This window comes from Aulonocara sp. 'chitande type north' Nkhata Bay, linkage group LG19 (assembly GCF_057382095.1).
Source record: "Aulonocara sp. 'chitande type north' Nkhata Bay isolate Kocher_YH1m ecotype deep benthic linkage group LG19, A_spYH_male_GT1.1, whole genome shotgun sequence".
NCBI classification, from domain to species: domain Eukaryota; kingdom Metazoa; phylum Chordata; class Actinopteri; order Cichliformes; family Cichlidae; genus Aulonocara; species Aulonocara sp. 'chitande type north' Nkhata Bay.
The window spans coordinates 2,514,487-2,534,690 of NC_141362.1; the positions used below are offsets into that span (position 1 = coordinate 2,514,487).

At 42.0% G+C, this 20,204-nt stretch overlaps 1 protein-coding gene across 5 annotated transcripts in view; it reads left to right on the forward strand.

Moving 5' to 3' along the window:
- Nucleotides 1–20,204, forward strand: part of nrxn3a (neurexin 3a) — a 208,138-nt gene that overhangs the window by 168,310 nt on the left and 19,624 nt on the right. For all 5 annotated transcript variants that reach the window (XR_015126338.1, XR_015126339.1, XM_086274121.1 and 2 more), the window contains exons 19-20: nt 12,250–12,431; nt 13,251–13,422. Coding sequence is in view for 3 of the 5 variants with exons in the window: in XM_086274121.1 (XP_086130247.1) it covers nt 12,250–12,431; nt 13,251–13,422 (354 nt within the window). In the remaining 2 variants the exon portion in view is untranslated. The remainder of the gene's footprint in view (nt 1–12,249; nt 12,432–13,250; nt 13,423–20,204) is intronic.

The following is a 20,204-nucleotide window of genomic DNA, read 5'->3' on the forward strand; positions in this document are numbered from 1 at the left end:
AACAATCCCGCGCCAACTGCTGCTCCACTGCTCTCTTAAGTAGAGCTCCTTGATTAGACAGATCGGAAACAGGTGAGTGATTATCACAGGTGTGGCTGGCTCAAAGGCAGGGACTCTCCAGGCCTGGTGGGGCAGCAAAACTGACACAACAACACACACAGGGAAATGAGGAACCCGGAGCAGATCTGTTTTCCATTCACCCCTCTCCCTTATGTCGACCAGGTGATAGGCATTATGGAGGTCGAGCTTCGTCAAAACGGTGGTGCCATGGAGGGGTTCGAAAGCGGAGTTGATTAATTGAAGTGGGTACTTGTTTTTAACTGTTATTTAATTTAGTCCCCTGTAGTCCAGGGTTTTGTCTTTCTTAGCCACATAAAAAAAATCTAGCACCCACGGGGGAGAGGGACGGCCGGATGATTCCAGCGGCCAGTGACTCTGATATATTTTTCCATAGCCTCTGTTACAGGCTTAGAGATGTTGAACAGCAGACAAGAACAAAGGGGCACCAGGGAGGAAATCAATAGCACAGTCATAAGGAATATGGGGTGGAAGTGATAGTGCTATGTGCTTACTAAATACTTCTTGCAGGTCGTGATATTCTTGAGGAACAGTCGTGAGATCAGGAAGAACTGGTTCGGTGATCTTAGTTTCAATGGGTTCAGATGGAAGAGCTGAGTTGAAGTAGTTAGCTAGGCAAAATAGACTCCAACTGGCAACCAGAGAATCATTATGGGGGGTATGTTTCTTTAGCCAGGGGAAACCTAGAATTAGGGGTGAGTCTAGAGATGTGAGGGAGATGATTTCATGGTGGTTACCTGACGTGACGAGAGTTATGGGGCCAGTTTGGTAAGAAATAAGTGAAGACACTTGGTTATTTCATGTGGTGACAGGGATGGGAGGATTGAGTGGTTCTAAAATGGTCCGGAAAACGTCAGAGAATGGGCGAACATGAGTGAACATTTTAATATAAAGGTCCCCCACTGACCCTGCGCACCGGAATACGGTTCAGGATCCAGGAACGCAGCGTCATGAAACACCGACCCTACCGGAACAGACAGAACCTGGAACGACGGCAGGGAAACTGTCGCAGTTGTCGGGGTCACATATTTGGAGTATGAAGGGAGCGTACATGCGTGGGAGGTAAGCTAGCCTGAATAGCCTGAATGGACAAGAAGATGTCAGACTGGGTGTCACTGATGGCTTTGCACTGAACGCCTAAAGCCTGCAACTCCTATTCGTGACTCCCCAGGACTGCTACCTGCTTGGCGATTGCCGCCCGCACAGAATCCGCTGAGTCCATCTTGCACTTGGCCTGTACCAAAACATGGCTCAAGTGCTGGAAAAGGTGCGGAGACAGTTAACTTTACGCAATCTTTGTGCCAAAGCACAAAGTATCAACTTGGCACGGGAACGTGACACAATGTTTAGGATGACACAAAATACAATTTTGCTCAGCATGAGATTCATGCCTAGGGACTCTAGCATGGAGGTCTAAGGGCAAGCACAAAGCATGGCTGGATACAAGAGTGGTTGCGCTGAGGAGAGAGGACAAACAAGGGGTTGGCGTATTCCAGAACTCCTCCAGGTGTACATGGATTTAACAGAGGGGTATGGCTTATGTTGCAGGTGGAGTCAGAGGGTGCATTGAGAGGAGAAGGTGAAGGTCCGAGTGAGATGAGTAGAGATATGACCTGAGTTCCAAGGCAGGGTGGCACCACTGTGTGCAGTGGTGGCAAGAGGGCAGGCAGGTGTATGGTTGGAATCCTTCCCAGGAGATGGAGCATGAACAGTAGTGAGTGTAGTCAGTAGTGAGTATAGCTCAGTGTCCGAGGGGCGAGCTGACCAGAGAACTGTAACACGAGAAAACGAGGTAAATACAAAGGTTTGGGATAATAACATGAAGCATGAAAGCCTGTTACTAACGTGGGTAAGTTGATGAACTGGTGGTGAAGAGACTGCAGCGGTGGTCTGAAATAAATATATATATATATATATATATATATATATATATATATATATATATATATATAAAACACCCAGCACGCCCCTGCGGGCGGTTTATCCTTGAAGCTCGGGTCCTCTACCAGAGGCCTGGGAGCTTGAGGGTCCTGCGCAGTATCTTAGCTGTTCCCAGGACTGCGCTCTTCTGGACAGAGATTTCCGATGTTGTTCCCGGGATCTGCTGGAGCCACTCGCCTAGCTTGGGAGTCACCGCACCTAGTGCTCCGATTACCACGGGGACCACCGTTACCTTCACCCTCCACATCATCTCGAGCTCTTCTCTGAGCCCTTGGTATTTCTCCAGCTTCTCGTGTTCCTTCTTCCTGATATTGCTGTCATTCGGAACCGCTACATCGATCACTACGGCCGCCTTCTTCTGTTTGTCTACCACCACTATGTCCGGTTGGTTAGCCACCACCATTTTGTCCGTCTGTATCTGGAAGTCCCACAGGATCTTAGCTCGGTCATTCTCCACCACCCTTGGGGGCATCTCCCATTTTGACCTCGGGACTTCCAGGTTATACTCGGCACAGATGTTCCTGTACACTATGCCGGCCACTTGGTTATGGCGTTCCATGTATGCCTTGCCTGCTAGCATCTTGCACCCTGCTGTTATGTGCTGGATTGTCTCTGGGGCTCAGTGAATACCTCAGGCAGCAGAAACCCAAGAAAGAGGAGGGAGACGAGGAACCATCATGGAAGGACAGGCCCCTGCACGGTATGTACCACCGGCAGATAGAGGAGGTGGCTGATATCCAGAAATCCTACCAGTGGCTGGACAAAGCTGGACTGAAAGACAGCACAGAGGCACTAATCATGGCAGCACAAGAACAAGCTCTGAGTACAAGATCCATAGAGGCTGGGGTCTATCACACCAGGCAAGACCCCAGGTGCAGGCTGTGTAAATATATATATATATATATATATATATATATATATTTATATTTATTAGGGGTGCAACGATATTCGTATCGATATTGAACCGTTCGATACAGTGCTTTCGGTTCGGTACGCATATATATCGAACAATACAAAATTTTCCTTCTGACGATGCTGTCTGTGTTGAGCGCTCAGTGGATCTGCGTTCGACTACTCCACCTAGGCTGCACTGTCGAGCGCAGATCCACTGAGCGCTCAACACAGACAGCATCGTCAGAAGGAAGAGTGCAGGGCAAGCTAGCGAGACAGAAGTTAAGCTCTCCTTGCAACAGGCAAATTGAACCTCCCCCACCCTCATTCAGATCTGGCGTTTGGAATTATTTTGGTTTTCATGTGACGTATGACCCTGAAGGTAAGCGTGTCATGGACTAAAGTAAAACAGTATGTTGGATGTGCCATGCAATGCTCAATTACATGGGTGGGAACTAGTGTGTTAGCGCAGTTAGCTCGTTAACGTGTTGGCCGTCTAGCCCCATGCACGGGGCGATCAGGGGTAGCTCGTTAACGGAGATTTGCCGTGTTGTGGCGTTAAGGTCATTTCTAAACTTCCTACAATAGCCCGAAGGAAAAATATATGTCAATGCTTTTGCATTCTTTCAGAAATGTAGCTGGGTAATTATGTCATTGGCATCGGTGAGCCACTGTCAATATGTGACATATTGAAATCGCGTTTGAATTTGCGCTTTCACTTTTTTGCGAACTGTGTATAGAGAGCGACAGCACTGATTGGTGAGTGATGATAATTTGTGCACCAATTCCTCTGACATCGTCTTATCAATCGTTAGCTTACTACGCAAAACATAACAAGTGAAATCTCCGGCAGCAAGCTTAAACATGTGAGAGGTTGATCGCGCAGAGAATCGCTGATTCTCTGCTTACCACAGAGCTTACCACAAAACGGAAAAGTTATGACAAATCAGACAAAAAGAAAGTGCAGCTTTATGGTTTCATGGTAAATGGCCTGTATTTATATAGCGCTTTACTAGTCCCTAAGGACCCCAAAGTGCTTTACATATCCAGTCATCCACCCATTCACACACACATTCACACACAGGTGATGGCAGCTACATTGTAGCCACAGCCACCCTGGGGCGCACTGACAGAGGCGAGGCTGCTGGACACTGGCGCCACCGGGCCCTCTGACCACCACCAGTAGGCAACGGGTAAAGTGTCTTGCCCAAGGACACAACGACCGAGACTGTCCAAGCCGGGGCTCGAACCGGCAACCTTCCGATTACAAGGCGAACTCCCAACTCTTGAGCCACGATCGCCACGACATTATTTTGTTTCATGGACTGCAATATGACGAGCTAAATAACCAGGGCTGCACATAAGTGGTCCGCAGGTGCGCATTCGCTGTCAAAATAAAAAACACGCACAAGGGTTAGGGTTAAATTTAAAAACTGTACTTTTGAGTTAAAATATATATTTATAATTTTAATAAATGACAAATTAAAAAGGCATGAACATTTTTTTTGTATCGAAAAAATATCGAACCGTGACACCAAAGTATCGAACCGAACCGTGAATTTTGTGTATCGTTGCACCCCTAATATCTATATGTCAGTACTTGCTAATGGTGGTAAAAGTGACTCATAAATTTAAAGGTGAATGGGTTTCTTAGAATCTCGACAGTCTCTCTTATTTTACCCTGTCTATGTTTCTTCTGCCACGTCTGTCTTTCTTGCCTTCCTGCCATTCTTTTATTTACATTCTGCCTCACTATAAACACTCCCTGCCTTTTGCTGTTGTGTTTTTACCATTCCAACTCAACCCTCTCTCTCTTTTTACGGCCTTTGTCAATATTTACAACAGGCTGTTCACTTCTATATTTGCATTTGCTTCCACATGCTCTTGTCCTGACATCACTCTTTTACCTCTCTTTTAATTTTGCTATCTCTCTCAGCACCTCTAAAACACCCACCCCTCCAACACCTCCACCCCATTTCCTCTTTATCTCTTTCACTCACTCTCTCGCTCTCTCACTCTGGGATGCTCTGGCACCTAGATTACAGATCATTGCTGCCGCCTTCACTGAAAGGCAAATATCAATGAAGGGTCCACACTAAGATGGACAATGGTAAACAGCAGAAAGGATTTTCTTCTTTAAATTGTAATTTATTGGACACAAAATCTTTGAGGAAAGGAAACTGAAACAAAATCAAGAGGACCACACATGACCAAATCTCTCTGCAAACTGGAGAAGATCAAGAGGCAGGGAACAGTTCTCTTTCTCTCTGTGACTTTGAAATTCCTTTCCGAGAGAAAAAGCAGAGATGAAGGGATAGTCAGAGAGATGGGCAGTGACTAAAGTGTAGCACATGAGGAGCAGGTGCTGAGTTGGAAAAGGGCTGCACAAGCTAATCTGCAAGTTGCGTTCAGAAGAGGCTGCAAAAGATATTCATTTGCATTTCGTCACTCACTTGGATGAGTAACGAAACATTTCTCCCACTGAAAACGCTACTTCCAGATCAGCAGAATCAACTTATCTGCATTCGTTTGAGTCCTTATTTGCTGCATTTGAGGATTAAAACTGTTTCTCTGTGACTGTTTTTCTCAGGTCAACCAATTGCATCTCTCAGATGTCTTTTGAAAGATCTGAGAGTGAGGTATCGTCTTTTAGTTTTTTAAATTTTCTCAGTCATGACAGTTTTGCTGTCTAGAGCCGTGTTTCAGTTTATGTCTACGTGAACTGTTTGGAATCATGTGCCCCACTGACCTGTTACCTTCGCGGGGTCCCATTAAAAGGTTTCCATCCCAAGCCTCTGGACTAATTGCTCTCTATAAGAGTGCCTGGATAGGATGGCTCATTCTGGGATGTATTGCTGGACCTTCCAAACACAGTTCATCCCCATCAGGGAGGTTAGAGAACTCCAGGAGCGCCACCAGACCTCGGGTGGAAAAAGGCTTGATTGCTTACCCCGAGGAGCTACACTTAGAGGTGGCAAGGCACCACTCCACTTCACCCGTCTCCATATATAGATCTCCACTATTGCTAAAGGGTGGTCACAGTGAGTATCAAAAAACAGCACAATAACATTCAAAGAACAGGGAATTCAATTTCAAATGTATTAGTAAAAATGTGAAACTCTAGTATGAACGGCTGCCATCAGTTAGCAGTATAGTGAATAGTTCTTGTTCTCCTTCCTGTTATCATGGACACTCAGGTTTCCAGCCTACATGAAAAAAACTTCCTCAAGCCTCACAATTAAAAATGTGTAAATACAATTCAAAGATCTATAACAAGCTGCACATTAGGTTGTTGCTTAGCTACTTTTTTGCACAAATGTTATAAATAAATCTCTATCCACAAATACATACCAAGGTCATGTACATCATACAGAATATACTGTTAGGTCCAAGACTTCAGCATCCCCTGTCACAGAAGTCAGACATCACAGAAAACACGGCCAAATGCAAAACGAAGAAAGAGATAGACAAAGGTGTTTCCACTTTATCGTCATCGCTATTTTTCTGAGCAATATGTGATTTAGGAATTTGTCTTCAATAAGTAAAAGTACTTGTTTTCTTCCTGTAGAATACCATGGTCAAATCACATTGTATAATTAACATCAGCATGAGCAGTGTGTTTTTGTGCAGAGGCATTTTTCTGTACTGTCATCAAACTGGTCTCCCAGTCAGGAGTCGAAAAGAGTTCTTTTTTCTCCTCTTGTCCCTGACGTGTCTCCCTGTTCTTTTTGGCGCACATGCAGCCTGACAGGAGCTTCCATGTGGTACTGAGGCAGGTTACTGACTGGTATTTGTTGGGACTGGTCCCTTCTGGGGGTCTTTGGGAATCAGAATTATCCAGCCTTCAGTTAGCCATTCTGGGTGTCTCTCATTGACTAGCAGCTGGTTCATGTGTACTGCCAGACAGTCATGGAGTGCAGTCACCTTCTTCAGCCAGTAGACGTGAACCATGTCAGGGCCTGGTGCTGTCCAATTCTTGGACAATTGGATGTCTGCCACTGAGCATTGCCTTCGCTACTCTGTTTAATGATCACAGCAAGTCTGAATCAGACCACACTGTCTTAGATTTAATCTGGTATGACTGAAGCACAACAGATGGACAAGCAAATACTGTACTTTCAAATAGACTATGAAATTCAAGCCGAGATGATGAAATTGTGGTTCACTAAGCCAAAGCGCAAGTTCAGTACACGCTACACAATTAAACTACCAGCCTGACATGACAGTGTTTTTATGTACAAATGTGTCATGGTCCTGGGTCTTTTGACCCAGCGTTTTAAGTTTGAGTTTATTTTGTTCATTAGGTTATCTAAGTTCATTTGGTTATTAGACTCCTTGTGTTTTCTTCCCCTGTATTTAAGCTTCCCCTCACCCTTCGTGTTTCATGCTGCGTGTCTTATGTTATCAAGTTTGTATTATCATGCCTAAGTGTTTCTAGTTCTTATTATTTCCCCCTCGTGTTTCCAACCATGTTAAATCTCCCCTGCTCTTCATGCGTTTCATGTCTGTGTCTTACGTTGTCAAGTTCTGGTTGTCGTGTCTAAGTCTGCATGTTTCCTGTTTTATTTTGAAAAGGGGTCTTGTGTTCTGTGCTCATGCGGTTAGTTTTACTCTTGCCTGTGCATCATTATGTTTATCCTAGTCAGCTGTTTCCTCATGTGTCTCCACTTCCCCTAATCACCTCCTGTGTATTTAAGTCCTCTGTTTTCAGTGTGTGATTGTCAGGTCGTCTGTTGTCCACGCCATGTTTCCGATGCCATGCTTCCAAGTTTCTTGTCTAGGTTTTTCTTATTGTTTGTTTAGATTCCCCAGTTTAGGTTTGTGTTAATTTTGCTTCAGTTTGCCTTGCCCTTTGTTTGTACCTTTTCTACCAGCCATATTAAACGGCTCGCCTTTTGTTAACATTTCAAGTTCTGTTCCCTGTTCCTTGGAGTCTGCGTTTTGGGTCCTTTTCTCAATTCATACAGTCTGCTCTCGCCAGACTGTGACAGAACGACCTGACAATCACACACTGAAAACAGAGGACTTAAATACACAGGAGGTGATTAGGGGAAGTGGAGACACATGAGGAAACAGCTGACTAGGATAAACATAATGATGCACAGGCAAGAGTAAAACTAACCGCATGAGCACAGAACACAAGACCCCTTTTCAAAATAAAACAGGAAACATGCAGACTTAGACACGACAACCAGAACTTGACAACGTAAGACACAGACATGAAACGCATGAAGAGCAGGGGAGATTTAACATGGTTGGAAACGGAGGGGGAAATAATAAGAACTAGAAACACTTAGGCATGATAATACAAACTTGATAACATAAGACACGCAGCATGAAACACGAAGGGTGAGGGGAAGCTTAAATACAAGAAAACACAAGGAGTCTAATAACCAAATGAACTTAGATAACCTAATGAACAAAATAAACTCAAACTTAAAACGCTGGGTCAAAAGACCCAGGACCATGACACAAATGCACATAAAGCAAGCATATAGCAATGCAGCTCATCTTCACCACCTTCTATAACTTAATCAATGCTCTAAATGTTTTCTTCAGTCTGTTTGAACCCCAAAATATCATGTCAGTAAAGCCACTCTCTGCTGGGATTAAGACAAAGGGCTCTGTGTCCAGTTAAACCAGGGAAAGATGCAGTTTCTGACACCATCCCAGATTGTGTATTTAGGATATCTGTAGACACATGGAGATGTCTGTGAAGGTTCTCAGTCATCCAGGTCATCGTAGTCAAAGGAGCTTGAAAGAAAAGCGTCTGGACTTCTTTAAGTTGCTTGAAGACGTTTCACCTCTCATCCGAGAAGCTTCTTCTGTTCTAGGTGGAGAGTCCCAGATTTGAGTTTCACCCCAAGAGGGTCAATGGACCCCATAATGATCCTCTACCTAATCACACGAGCCAAGGTGTGAAAGTGGGTGTGGGTCACAATCAGCCAGGGTTTCAGGTGAGCTCATTGTGAAACCTGGCCCCACCCTATCATGCGAATTCCTGAGGTCAGATGGCCCAGGATGTGAGTGGGCGTTAAGGCGTCTGGGAAGGGATCTGAAAACTGGATTATAGATGGCAGAGAGTTGGTGTCGTAAACCCCGCCTCTGTTCAAAGATGGTCGCTCACAGTGGACATAGATGCTTCTTTCACTCCTCTTTCAAACCAGCCACATAGAGATCTATAACATTTCCCATGTTTACATAGCATTAGCATTTTAATATGTACAAAGGTTCACATATACTTCATACCAGAACCAAGAAAAGTCAACACAGAACTTGAACATGTTGCAGTTCAGCCATTTGATTCATGTTACAGCTCATGAGTGAATGAACACGGTGTGGTAAAAGTACTTTTAGAAGTACATTTTCCCAAACACTTACATTTAGTTACATCTGTTTAAATTTACTTGAAGGGTTAGGGGTTGCCACCTCAGCATTCAGTCAACTTCCACAGAGTCTTGCTGATGACCTGCTTGTCTTCAGCATCTAGCTAGCTCCACAAAAGAGGAGCAAGCATAAAGTGAGTAACGTTTTTTAAGTGTCAGGTCATTTTAAATGCAGCATTTCTATCAGCTTAACAAACATCAGCAAACACACAAACTGAGTTTGTTGCACAGTGTGTTGCAGCTAAAGCTCAGATTGTGGTCATAAATATTTTGTACTTGTAAATCAAATGCGTATTTGTGTACTGAGTTTTGTAACCTTGTAAACCAAAATATATGAAAATTTATGTTTGTGCATTTACAGATGAATATTTGTGTTTGTAAAAAATATTTACACAAGTTACAATTTTTTTTAAGGTCTGCTTACAGGTACAAAGCAAAAAACTCCATGTAAAACTCAGGTTCCCTGGCTGCATGTGGATTTACACTTACACATACAAATTTTGACCTGATTTTTCTTCCTTTCAGCTGATTGGTCAATGTCATGTCTCAATGCAAGCTCTTTGCAAGCTCCTTTGACTCAATGTCATGTCAATCACAAATTTAACAATCCAATCAGAGAACAGATGGGTTTGGCTGTTGGAGGGGGGCGTTACTGAGAGCACAGTAGGTTAACTGTGTTATTTAAAGGTTGCATGAAAGTAACCTGCAGGTTAGTGCAGGATAAACCGGTTAGTTTGCTGTGCTGTACGATCTACTGTACAATATAAAGCGCCTTGAGGCGACTGCTGTTGTGATTTGGCACTATATAAACAAAATTGAATTGAATTGAATTGCTGTGATGGATTTAAAATAAAGTGCTGTGTTGGGCTGGTGCACAGTAGCTGTGGAGCTCATGGTCAGAGTTCAGTTACGTCAAGTATACCAGATCCTTCATTCCAACTCCATACTGTCTAGTATAAAGACAGCAGTCTCTACAAGCATACTGACAGTATCCTGTCAATGCAGAGTATGGAAACCTTCCAGGGCAGTTCATGAAACCTCAGAGCCCAGATCACAGCCTGTACATTAAAAAAATCTACTGGAGCTCTCGATAGAAATTATTGTGACTTGTGATCCTTTTCCACACGCTGAGCCACTGCAACCACTTTTAGGATTCCACCATGTGCTGAATCTTATTGTAATCCCATTCCCTACTGTGTTGGGAAGGTTACTTTTAAAATGTATTCCACTACAGATTACAGATTACATGCCCCAAAATTTTGTAATGTATTCCGTTACGTTACTTAATAAGAGTAATGTATTCTGGATACTTTGGATTACTTAATATATTATCATGATTTTTACAACTACATGAATGTACTATTGCTGTGATTTATTACTATTACTGAAGGTTACTCTCCACACCAACACCAACTAGATGTTTAAATCTTAATATAAATGAGTAACAGTAGGTGGACATTAGGTAAGGCTGCACTTTTTGCAGCGATCTCGTATAGAAAACTATTCCACGCGTATATAAAACAGGTCCGCGGCTCCGAACCGTAGTAAAGGGACCTCTGACTGATACGTCGGGTTCGTGTCGGCTCGTAGCTGAAAAATAGCTTTACTTTGTTGTCTGGGTCAACTTTGCTAGTGAGAGACAGAGAGAGGCGTTGAAAGGCTGCTCCAACTGAACTTATTGTTTTCGGAGGAAAACAGGAACACAGTGTACAGTCGAGTCTTAATAGCTTACTTACAACTGGGCTCGTCAGGCTCTCTTCTTGGCTGCAGTGGTTATTATTATATTTACATGCTTCCAGCTCCCGTTTTTGCTCGATGACAGCTCGTACTTTTCCTTTTCCTCCCTCGCTCACAGACACATAACGGGTACAGCAGTCCATTCTCCCTGCAGCACGGACTACACTGCCCATCAGGCTGCATGCTTTAGGGCGATGCCTGTAACACTCTGCTATTGCCTTCATATTAAATCAGTTTTGTGAATAATTTTTAAAAATATTTCTTCAAGTCATTATGCGAACCGCAAGTAGAGACATGGGCCGCGAGATTGAGACACAGACATCAGAGCCTCTTAATGCGTTTTCTATTTGGGTTTCCAGCGGCGTGGAATTACCAAAAACAGAGAGGGCATAGCTGAACATATGAAACAGGAAAAGACCACCGTGTAATCCATTTATTTATACCATTATACCACCTTTTTAACCGGTAACTGTAACGGAATACAGTTACTCATATTTTGTATTTTAAATACGTAACGGCGGTACATGTACTCCGTTACTGCCCAACACTGCTGATCATGTTGTACTTAACTGATCCAAGCTCAGTACATTTGTCAGAATAAAATTTTATGCTGAAAAAAATGTGGTTTTCCATCTCCTAATACTACAAGGTTTAGTTAACGTTTCACAAAAATAGCTGGTAGAAATGTCCTCCAAAGAGCTACTTACTTACGTTCAGTACATTTAAAATATTTCACTTTTACTTGAGTAAAGAAGTTGAATCAGTACTTAAACTTTTACTGGAGTATTTTTAACAGTAGTACTTGTACTTCTACTTGAGTACAGAATGTCTGTACCACCTCTGCTATTTTTCGCCAGTACGTGTGTCAAGTTCACGTATCTAAGTCTGGTCTCATGTGTACAACTTCCTCTTTTATTTTGATAGTCCTCTGTCTGTTGCTTGAGTCTTCCTGACCCCAATGGAATTAGCATAAACTATGATCCTTTAAAAAAACTGGTGGTAAAAGCAGCCCAAGCACAGAACCTGTGGGCACTCTTTGTACATTAGTAAGCACGTTGAAGCTGAGCTTCTATTTAGTGTAAACATGTCATTAAGTTACCTCAACTTCTTGTTCAAAGCTACCACGATACAATTTACAACACTTAGTGAAAAGATGCAGATCTACAGTTAGTAGGTCTTTATTTTCTAATTCATGATTTCTCCTTGTTTTGCTCAGCGGGGACAACATACATCTTTGGCAAAGGTGGGGGCCTCATTACATTCAATTGGCCAGCCAATGAGAGACCAAGCACCAGGACGGACAGGTTGACTGTCGGCTTCAGCACCTCCCTGAAAGATGGCATCTTAGTCAGAATTGACAGTGCACCTGGTCTAGGGGACTATCTCATGCTGCATATAGTAAGTTCAACTCAAAATATTGTCCTTGAATAATTTGTGATTTTTTTGTCCTTTTATTGAGTTTTTGGTTCCTTTTTTTACAGTAAAGTAGATTCATAGTTTTATCCCCCAGCATGTTCCACAGGCTTCAGCTGTCACAATATGTGGATTTTAGAGAGAAGGACACAGGACTATGTATACAAGAACTCATTACTTGTGAAAAAGAGAGGGACACAGAGGACAATGAAACACTAAATATTTAAACTGATAGAAATTAACATCACTGAGCCCTGCTCTCAAAAACTGACATAGATGTAAGACTGTCTGTGAAGCTGGACCGGGAATCCCATCAGCAGTATGTCAGCAGGGAAAATAGGTCAATGTGTGCAATGGCCCAAAAACACAAGCCAAAAAAAAGAGAAGGCTCAAAGGAAGAGATGCCGCACTTTCCTCCCTCACGTCATCTCACTGACTGGATTACTTCTCATTACAATTTAAGAAATCCGAAGCCCGACTGTAACAAGGAGACTTTTTCCCCTGCAGACATGTTGATGGAATGTTAGGATTTCCAGTCGTCTTTGGTAAGACGCAGCTTTGGTGTGATATGCATGTAGTAACCTGTTATGTAGTACTGTTTGGCTCAAACAGGCTCTCCTCCACACAGTCCTCATTCATAAAGTGCTTTACAAACCCAAACATTATGGCTAACAGGCGGATTTTACCGTTGGAGTGCAGCTAGCCAAACAGTCAGATTTTGAGAGCAGGGGTCCGTGATGTAAATTAGCCTTTATATGTGTAGTGTTTCACGTCCTGTTTAATAACTCTTTACTCTCATTTCAGCAACAAGGCAAAATTGGAGTGACCTTCAACATCGGCACAGTGGATATCAGCGTGCAGGAAAGCAGCACCCCAGTGAATGATGGGAAGTATCACGTTGTCCGTTTCACCAGAAATGGTGGCAATGCTACACTGCAGGTGGATAACTGGTCTATCAATGAACATTTCCCACCAGGTACAGTATTAATAAATCTGTCAGCTGTTAAAGAAAAACAACTGGTATTAACTGGTAATAATGATGCAGTGGGGTTGTGTCATTGTGATACGAGATCACTGGGCAGCATGTGCTTCAGTAACATCAGATTTTAATTTCTAGCATAAAACGGTGTCTAACATAGTGGGATTTATCTGTGAGGAGCGAAACACATTACGTACTACCATACTGCATTAGGGATGTAACTCTGTAGACTTTGGATGGACATGTTAGACGCGTTGTCCTAAAAGTAAAGACAAAAAGAATGATGTTCCAAGCCTCCATCAGGATTTCTGACGATTGCTGTATTAGTGCTAAAGTTCAGGGCCCCTGCTGCTGTGATGGTTTACAAAAATCTCCTTTCATTTGTAACCCTTTTACATGAGTGAAGAGCAGAACTCTGTTAGCAGTAGTGTTTTTTATTCCTGTGTTTGCTCCAACTGTCTGAGATAATTTGATATCCCAGATCGCACTTTGAAAAAGCACAGATTGGCAAATGATGATTGCTGTGATTCGTGCAGCCTGTCGAAACCCAGTACACACCCACATACCATGGGGTGGTATAATGGAACTATGGTGACTTTATCATACTGACACAATGAGGATCAAGTGTTTGTGGAAATACTGAGAGGAAGGAGAAAGCTGTAAGAGTCAACATAAAGTCTTCTGACCAGTGACCTGTTATGGATAGATTGAGGATAGCATGTTCTAGTTTCTGAAACTGTGCTTGTTTAGGATGTGGCAGAAATGCAACCTAACATTAATTGTACACCTATGTGGCTCACTAGTGACCTGGTGGAAGTTAAGGGGTTAAGTCTGTCAGCTGAAGTATTTTCAGTGTCTCTTCTATCCTGTAGTCAAAGTAGTTTGAACAGTAAGGAAGGTATATTATCAGTTGTGTTTTGAAAATCTGATACTTATTGAATCAATAAATAGTCTTTGCATGAACCACATCCACACCTCATATGCCAGAGATATGAGGTAAATTCCATCTATGTCCATACAGAATCTCACAGCTGAAAAGACTTGGGAGAAATTTAAATAATGACAAAAATAATTGCCCTCATCCCCTGGGTGTTGGTATTTGTTCCTCTAGCTTGGGTCCTCTGAGAGTTTGAGGGCTCTGCTGTATCTTAGCTGTTCCTCTGATGTGCCTGGAATCTGCTGGAGCCATTCTTCCAGTTACGGGGTCACAACTCCTACTGGTCCTATTACCACTTGGCCACTTTAGACTTTACCTTCCATATTTGCTCCAGTTATTCCTTCGGGCCCTGGTACTTATGTATTTTTTGTACTCCTTCTTCCTGAAGTTACTATCCACTGGGATTTCCACATCACAGCTGTGGTATACCTTCTGTAGTTGAGGTCAGTCTGTAACTTCCTGTCAACTGTGGCAGACTTCAGCTGGAGTCTCAGTACCTGGCCTACCTTCTGGAGATATGTCCGGTATATCTGCCTGTCTGACACACATGATTAGGTTAGGGCTATCAGTGATGAGAACTTAGACATCACAGGGTTAACCTAAACGAAATGAAAGCACACAGCTAGAAAAGCCAGAAAGTTCTGGGTTTGAATCTTAGTGGTGCCTGGCTCATTGCTCTGGTTTCCTCCCATAGTCAGAAGGTTAGGTTAACCCTGGAGCACAGTTTCACGTGGGAACTAAATGAACACATGTAAAAGCATACAGTTATGTTTAGGGTCATCATTGACGATGACTTTGACTTCACAGGGTTAACTGGTGATAAGTGGTGGTAAGGTGGAAACAGATATAGATATAATACAGAGCTTTCATGTGGAGCTTTGAACATCACGTTTAAAACGTGTTATAGAAATGCCCATTAATTGTGTGTAACCATGTTTGGACCTTGTTCTGTGAGGTCTAAGTCACATAGGGCTAGGTTTGTCAGCTGGGGTTGTCACTGGATGATGACTGTTTTTGTGTGACATTATATTAACATACAAAATTGTCACTATTACCCCAGAAACTACAGACAAATTAAATCCAGACTCTAGAGAGCGTCTGGCTGCAGGGCCTTGTGCAGACTGCAGAACAATTTCCATCACGTTCATGTCCAAGACAAAATCCCTTAAGTCAAATAGAATCCACTCTGGCACCCTCCTCTACTAGCCTGCGCCATCATTTGCTTCAGTGCTTTCGATCATTGATTCAGTTTCCCATGGGTAACCAGCACCCTGGAGTCTTGGTAACAGTGTGTTTGAGGCAAGTGTAACGGACAAATTGTTCTGCTGTTCTGGCCAACAACATTTCTGCCTCCAGGAAGGGTCTTTGAGTATAATGTTTTGTGATTCAGTGTGGCACTCTTTGTTAGACAAGCTTTCAAGTACTGAACTATTTGGCAGCGCTTCCTGGCACTTGCCCTGGATGGATACATGATGTACACAAGCCTTCCACAGTCTTTTCACAAGGCTGCAGTAGTGGAGCAGTGAGGTGTTCAAAGAATGGTGCAGTGCTGAGGGATGGGCCTTCAGTTTGTCCTGTAAACCTGTGCCTGTTCCTATAAACTCATCTCTTCAAATTGTAATATTTTAAACTGTTACATTTTTTTATTCTATTAGATATAAGAATAAGATTTATGTAAGACAGTTTATATGAAGGGTAATATCTTATAATCTATAAACTCTGCTGGAGGGTAATCTATGTGTAACCAGTGTCTGCAATGTTTCTCTGAGCTTATCAGGAGACCTATTCGGTCATTTGTCCTCACACACATATGAACTTGAGGAACATTCCATGCTTAATCCATAGGGCCCACTATTTGAAGCTATAACAGTTTCAGCTCTTCTGGAAAGGCTCTTCGCAAAATTTAGAAGTGTGTTAATGGGAATTCTTCACCCTAGAAACACATTTGTGGGATCAGATACTGATGTTGGAGGAGAAGCCCTGCTTTGCAGTCTCTGCTGTTTGTGATGATGCTCTTATCACAAGGGTGTTGTATTGAGTTGATGCCAAGACTCTGTGCCGGCAGATTCTTCCACACCAGACTTCAGACACCAGCTCTTCCATGTCTTTATGCTTTGAGCACTAGTGTCTGACAGTACAGTCTTTTCCCGTGTGTTTTGAATAAACCGCGACATCTTAAAGGCCGGTCCATAAAAATATTGTCTTGAATTGAATACTTCTGGCAATATAATGCATGTCAAAGGGAAAGCCAGGCATCCTCACCAGTAAACCTATTGTTGCTGGTTGTGTCTTCTTTCTCTTTCTTTCAGTCTCAAGACAGAGTCCATGGCCATAAGTGAAAGTAGACACAGAGCAATAGCTTTGCTTAACAGAAGCTGTACCCATCCATCTGTCCATGATCCACGTTGTTCTTCCCCCGATCATGGATAAGACCCATGATTTGATGTCCTCATCCAGAATCTAATTCCCACCCCACAGTGGCCAATTCACCCTTCACTTTTGAGAATGATAGCTTGTTTGTAAATGAACAAGATAGATTTGACATACTGCAAATCTCTCGTTAAGAGTCCTCATTTTAAACCGTCATTTACATAATCCTGTGTAGTTTTAAAATATGATGTCCATAATTACACATGCTGCCCAGTCGTGGTGCAACGGATCAAAAATCTCACGGTTCGGATCAGCAAAAAAAGAAAAAAGACAAAAATGTAACATTTACTTATTTACTTATTTACTTATTGAAGTTTTTTTGCCTGTTAAAAACATTCAACTCAAGACTCATTCCATACAATTATTAAAAAAATATAATAGGGCAGTACAGTCTTTGTATCTACCACTCAACTCAATTCAATTTTATTTATAAAGCGTCAAATCACAACAACAGTCGCCTCAAGGCGCTTTATATTGTAAGGTAGACCCTACAATAATACACACCGCTCATTACATCGCACTCCGCTGTGATATAACGAGCGGTCACGTAGCTTTCCGTTGCCCTGGAGCTCCACCCGTTTGTAGCAGTTAGGGCAACAGAAGATGCCTGGGACAGTTCAGCCATAACTTAAATCTTTTCCTGCTCATACATGCTTGGAACGATCTTGCCACTGAAGTGGACGCGAACGGGATATCATAGCGTGGCTCAAGCACGTTCATCATAGTTTAAACCTCTTGTTTTGCACAACGTCTGCAGCTAAACACCCCAGTAGCTTCTGTAATAGCTTTAGCCCGGTCGGACTGGGCAGCAAAGGGCTGCTTAAATACCGAAAACTCCTCCGCTCCTCCACTTGGACCGCTAGCGCTGACCATAACTATCGCTTGACAGACTGACCGCGCGCACCGAACCGTGGAGTGGGATCGGATTACGGATCAACCGTGATCCGCTGCACCTCTACTGCCCAGTGAACTACACATTGTGTTTGGATCGGCCCTTTTTTGTGGTTTATGCTGTTTTACTTTGTTGTTTTACATTAATGACAGCCCAGAAGTCTTTTGAAAAATTTTCATTTTACTCGGGCTCATCCTCTTTGGTATTGGCTGAAATATATGTTACCTTATACGGTGAAGATATATCTAATCATTTTGATTGTCACTAAAATTTAATTTTAGCATGATTGAATGAAAGCACTGTTCATATCAGTTAAATAAGCTTGGTCTAGCCACAGAGAGTGTGCATTTGATGAATCATACAATTTAGGGGTTAAAATTGAGTCAAGTCAAACTGAGATGTTGAAGATTTGTAACAGACAGGTGAAGGTGAAAAAATAGAAGCAATATTATTAAAGATAATTTCCAAGTTTATTTTTTCAGAAAGATCCAACTTCACAATTGTAATATGGCACCACCTTTTGTGCTTTGGGTGCTGGGTTACTTTTAGATAACAGGACTATTTATACCTGTACAAGAGGAAAACGTTTACAAATCCTAGTGAAAATGTATAGAAAGTGATGAAAAGATCGAAACATTTTATTTAAAAAAGTCTTCTGGTATCACAGCAACAAATACATGTGGAGAAAGTTGGAACAAACACAAACATGCACATCAGCTACTGAAGTGGGAAGGCAGTTTGAGGATTTCTCTGTGTAAACATCATATGTGCTGTATATTTAATGAAGATTTGGGGCAAGCTAATATTGTCAGAGAAGCGCGTGATCATTTTAAGAACTTTGAATGAGCTCTGCATAACCTAAGGGAACTCGTTTTCAATGATGACACACGGCTGCTGAGTGACGTAGTTTTTCAAAGCACAGAAATCAGTCCAACTCGTCTATGGTCATTCAATAAATGTAGCCTTTTTAACCTTGGATCGTACACTTGACTGAGTCAAAGCCTGAAAATGTCAGTCAAGATAAACACAATCTGTTAGCAATCTGCCAGGTATGCCATCAGGCTCACTGGCTTTCTGAACACTGACTCTTGATTGTTTAAGATGAGACACTGCTTGCTGTCACCTGCAAGAAGCAGTGGAAGAGAAAGGCCAGCAGCACTAAGTCTTGTTCACATTTCCACACAGCTTGTTGTAATCTTAAATGTGCCTGAGTTTGCATGGGCCTAAATAGTGTTGAGACTTTCATAAAATCCCACTTTACTGTATATCTGAGTATCAGTCATGACAACAGAGCAAACAGATACTGTACATGCTGTGTAACTAAATGGCTAGCTATTACATAACAGCTATCAGGTTCATCTCAACTTGCTTGCTTAACAACATTTTGACTTGCAAAATAACCAGTTTTTCCCCATTTAGTCTTTCATGTCTACAGATGATCATTTGTTGAATTTTAGTGATTGATTATTATCAATTTCTAATGTAATGTTTGGTAGTGTTACTTACTGTTGATGTTGTAAGTGTAAAAGGAGTAAGGCAAGTTGCTCTGGAGCAAGCATCTATTACATCCTTTGTAGGAAATTTTTACCTGAGTTTTTCACGTCACAGGCTGTTAAAAGAAATCTAGCGAGTCTTGAAAGATCTTATTTTTTAAGGTATGTGAAGATACATCCAGTGACAAAAAGTGATAATGAATGAATTTCATTGCATGAAAAAGTTACCCCTAAGACATTACCTACCAGGTAGGCAAACCTGACTGGTAGGAGGGATTGTACAGTTTCATTAGAATATAACTTGGTATTCGGAACACATAGGATTAGGCAAGTTTTTAAAGTGTTTGTGATGATTTCCATAGTAAGAAAACTAATCTTGCATTAAATGTGACATCAGTGCATACGCTACACCAGGAGTCTCCAACTCCAGTCCTCAAGAGCTACTGTCCTGCAGCTTTTAGATGCATCCCTACTCCAACGCAGCTGGATCAAATGGTTGGATGACCTCTTTTTTTTTCTTTTTTTTTTTTAAACATTATGTTTATTGACTTTTATATTACAGAACAAGCAAAGAATAACAGTACAGTTAACATGAGATTTATATTAAAGAACATAGTCCCCAAAATAAACAAATATAAATTAAAAGAAACAACAATAATAATAATAAAAATAAATAAATAATAAAATAAAACAAAACCGATGCACAGCATGGGTAAAACAAACGAAAAATAAAAACAACAAAAACAAAGAAACAGATAACAAAGAAAACAACAAAAACAACAAAAAAAACCCACACACACACAAAGAAACCCAAAACTCAGCACCAAGTATCACTTTCTAAATTAATTCCCTTCATAATGTCTCAGAAACTCAGTTAAAGGTAACCATATTTCTTCAAAATCGACTCCCTTTCCTCTGACAATATAAGTAAGTCGTTCCAATACAATACATGATGCCATCTCCTTCACCCACATATGACTTGAGAGTACATCCACTTTCTTCCAATACAAAGATATTAAGCGCCTAG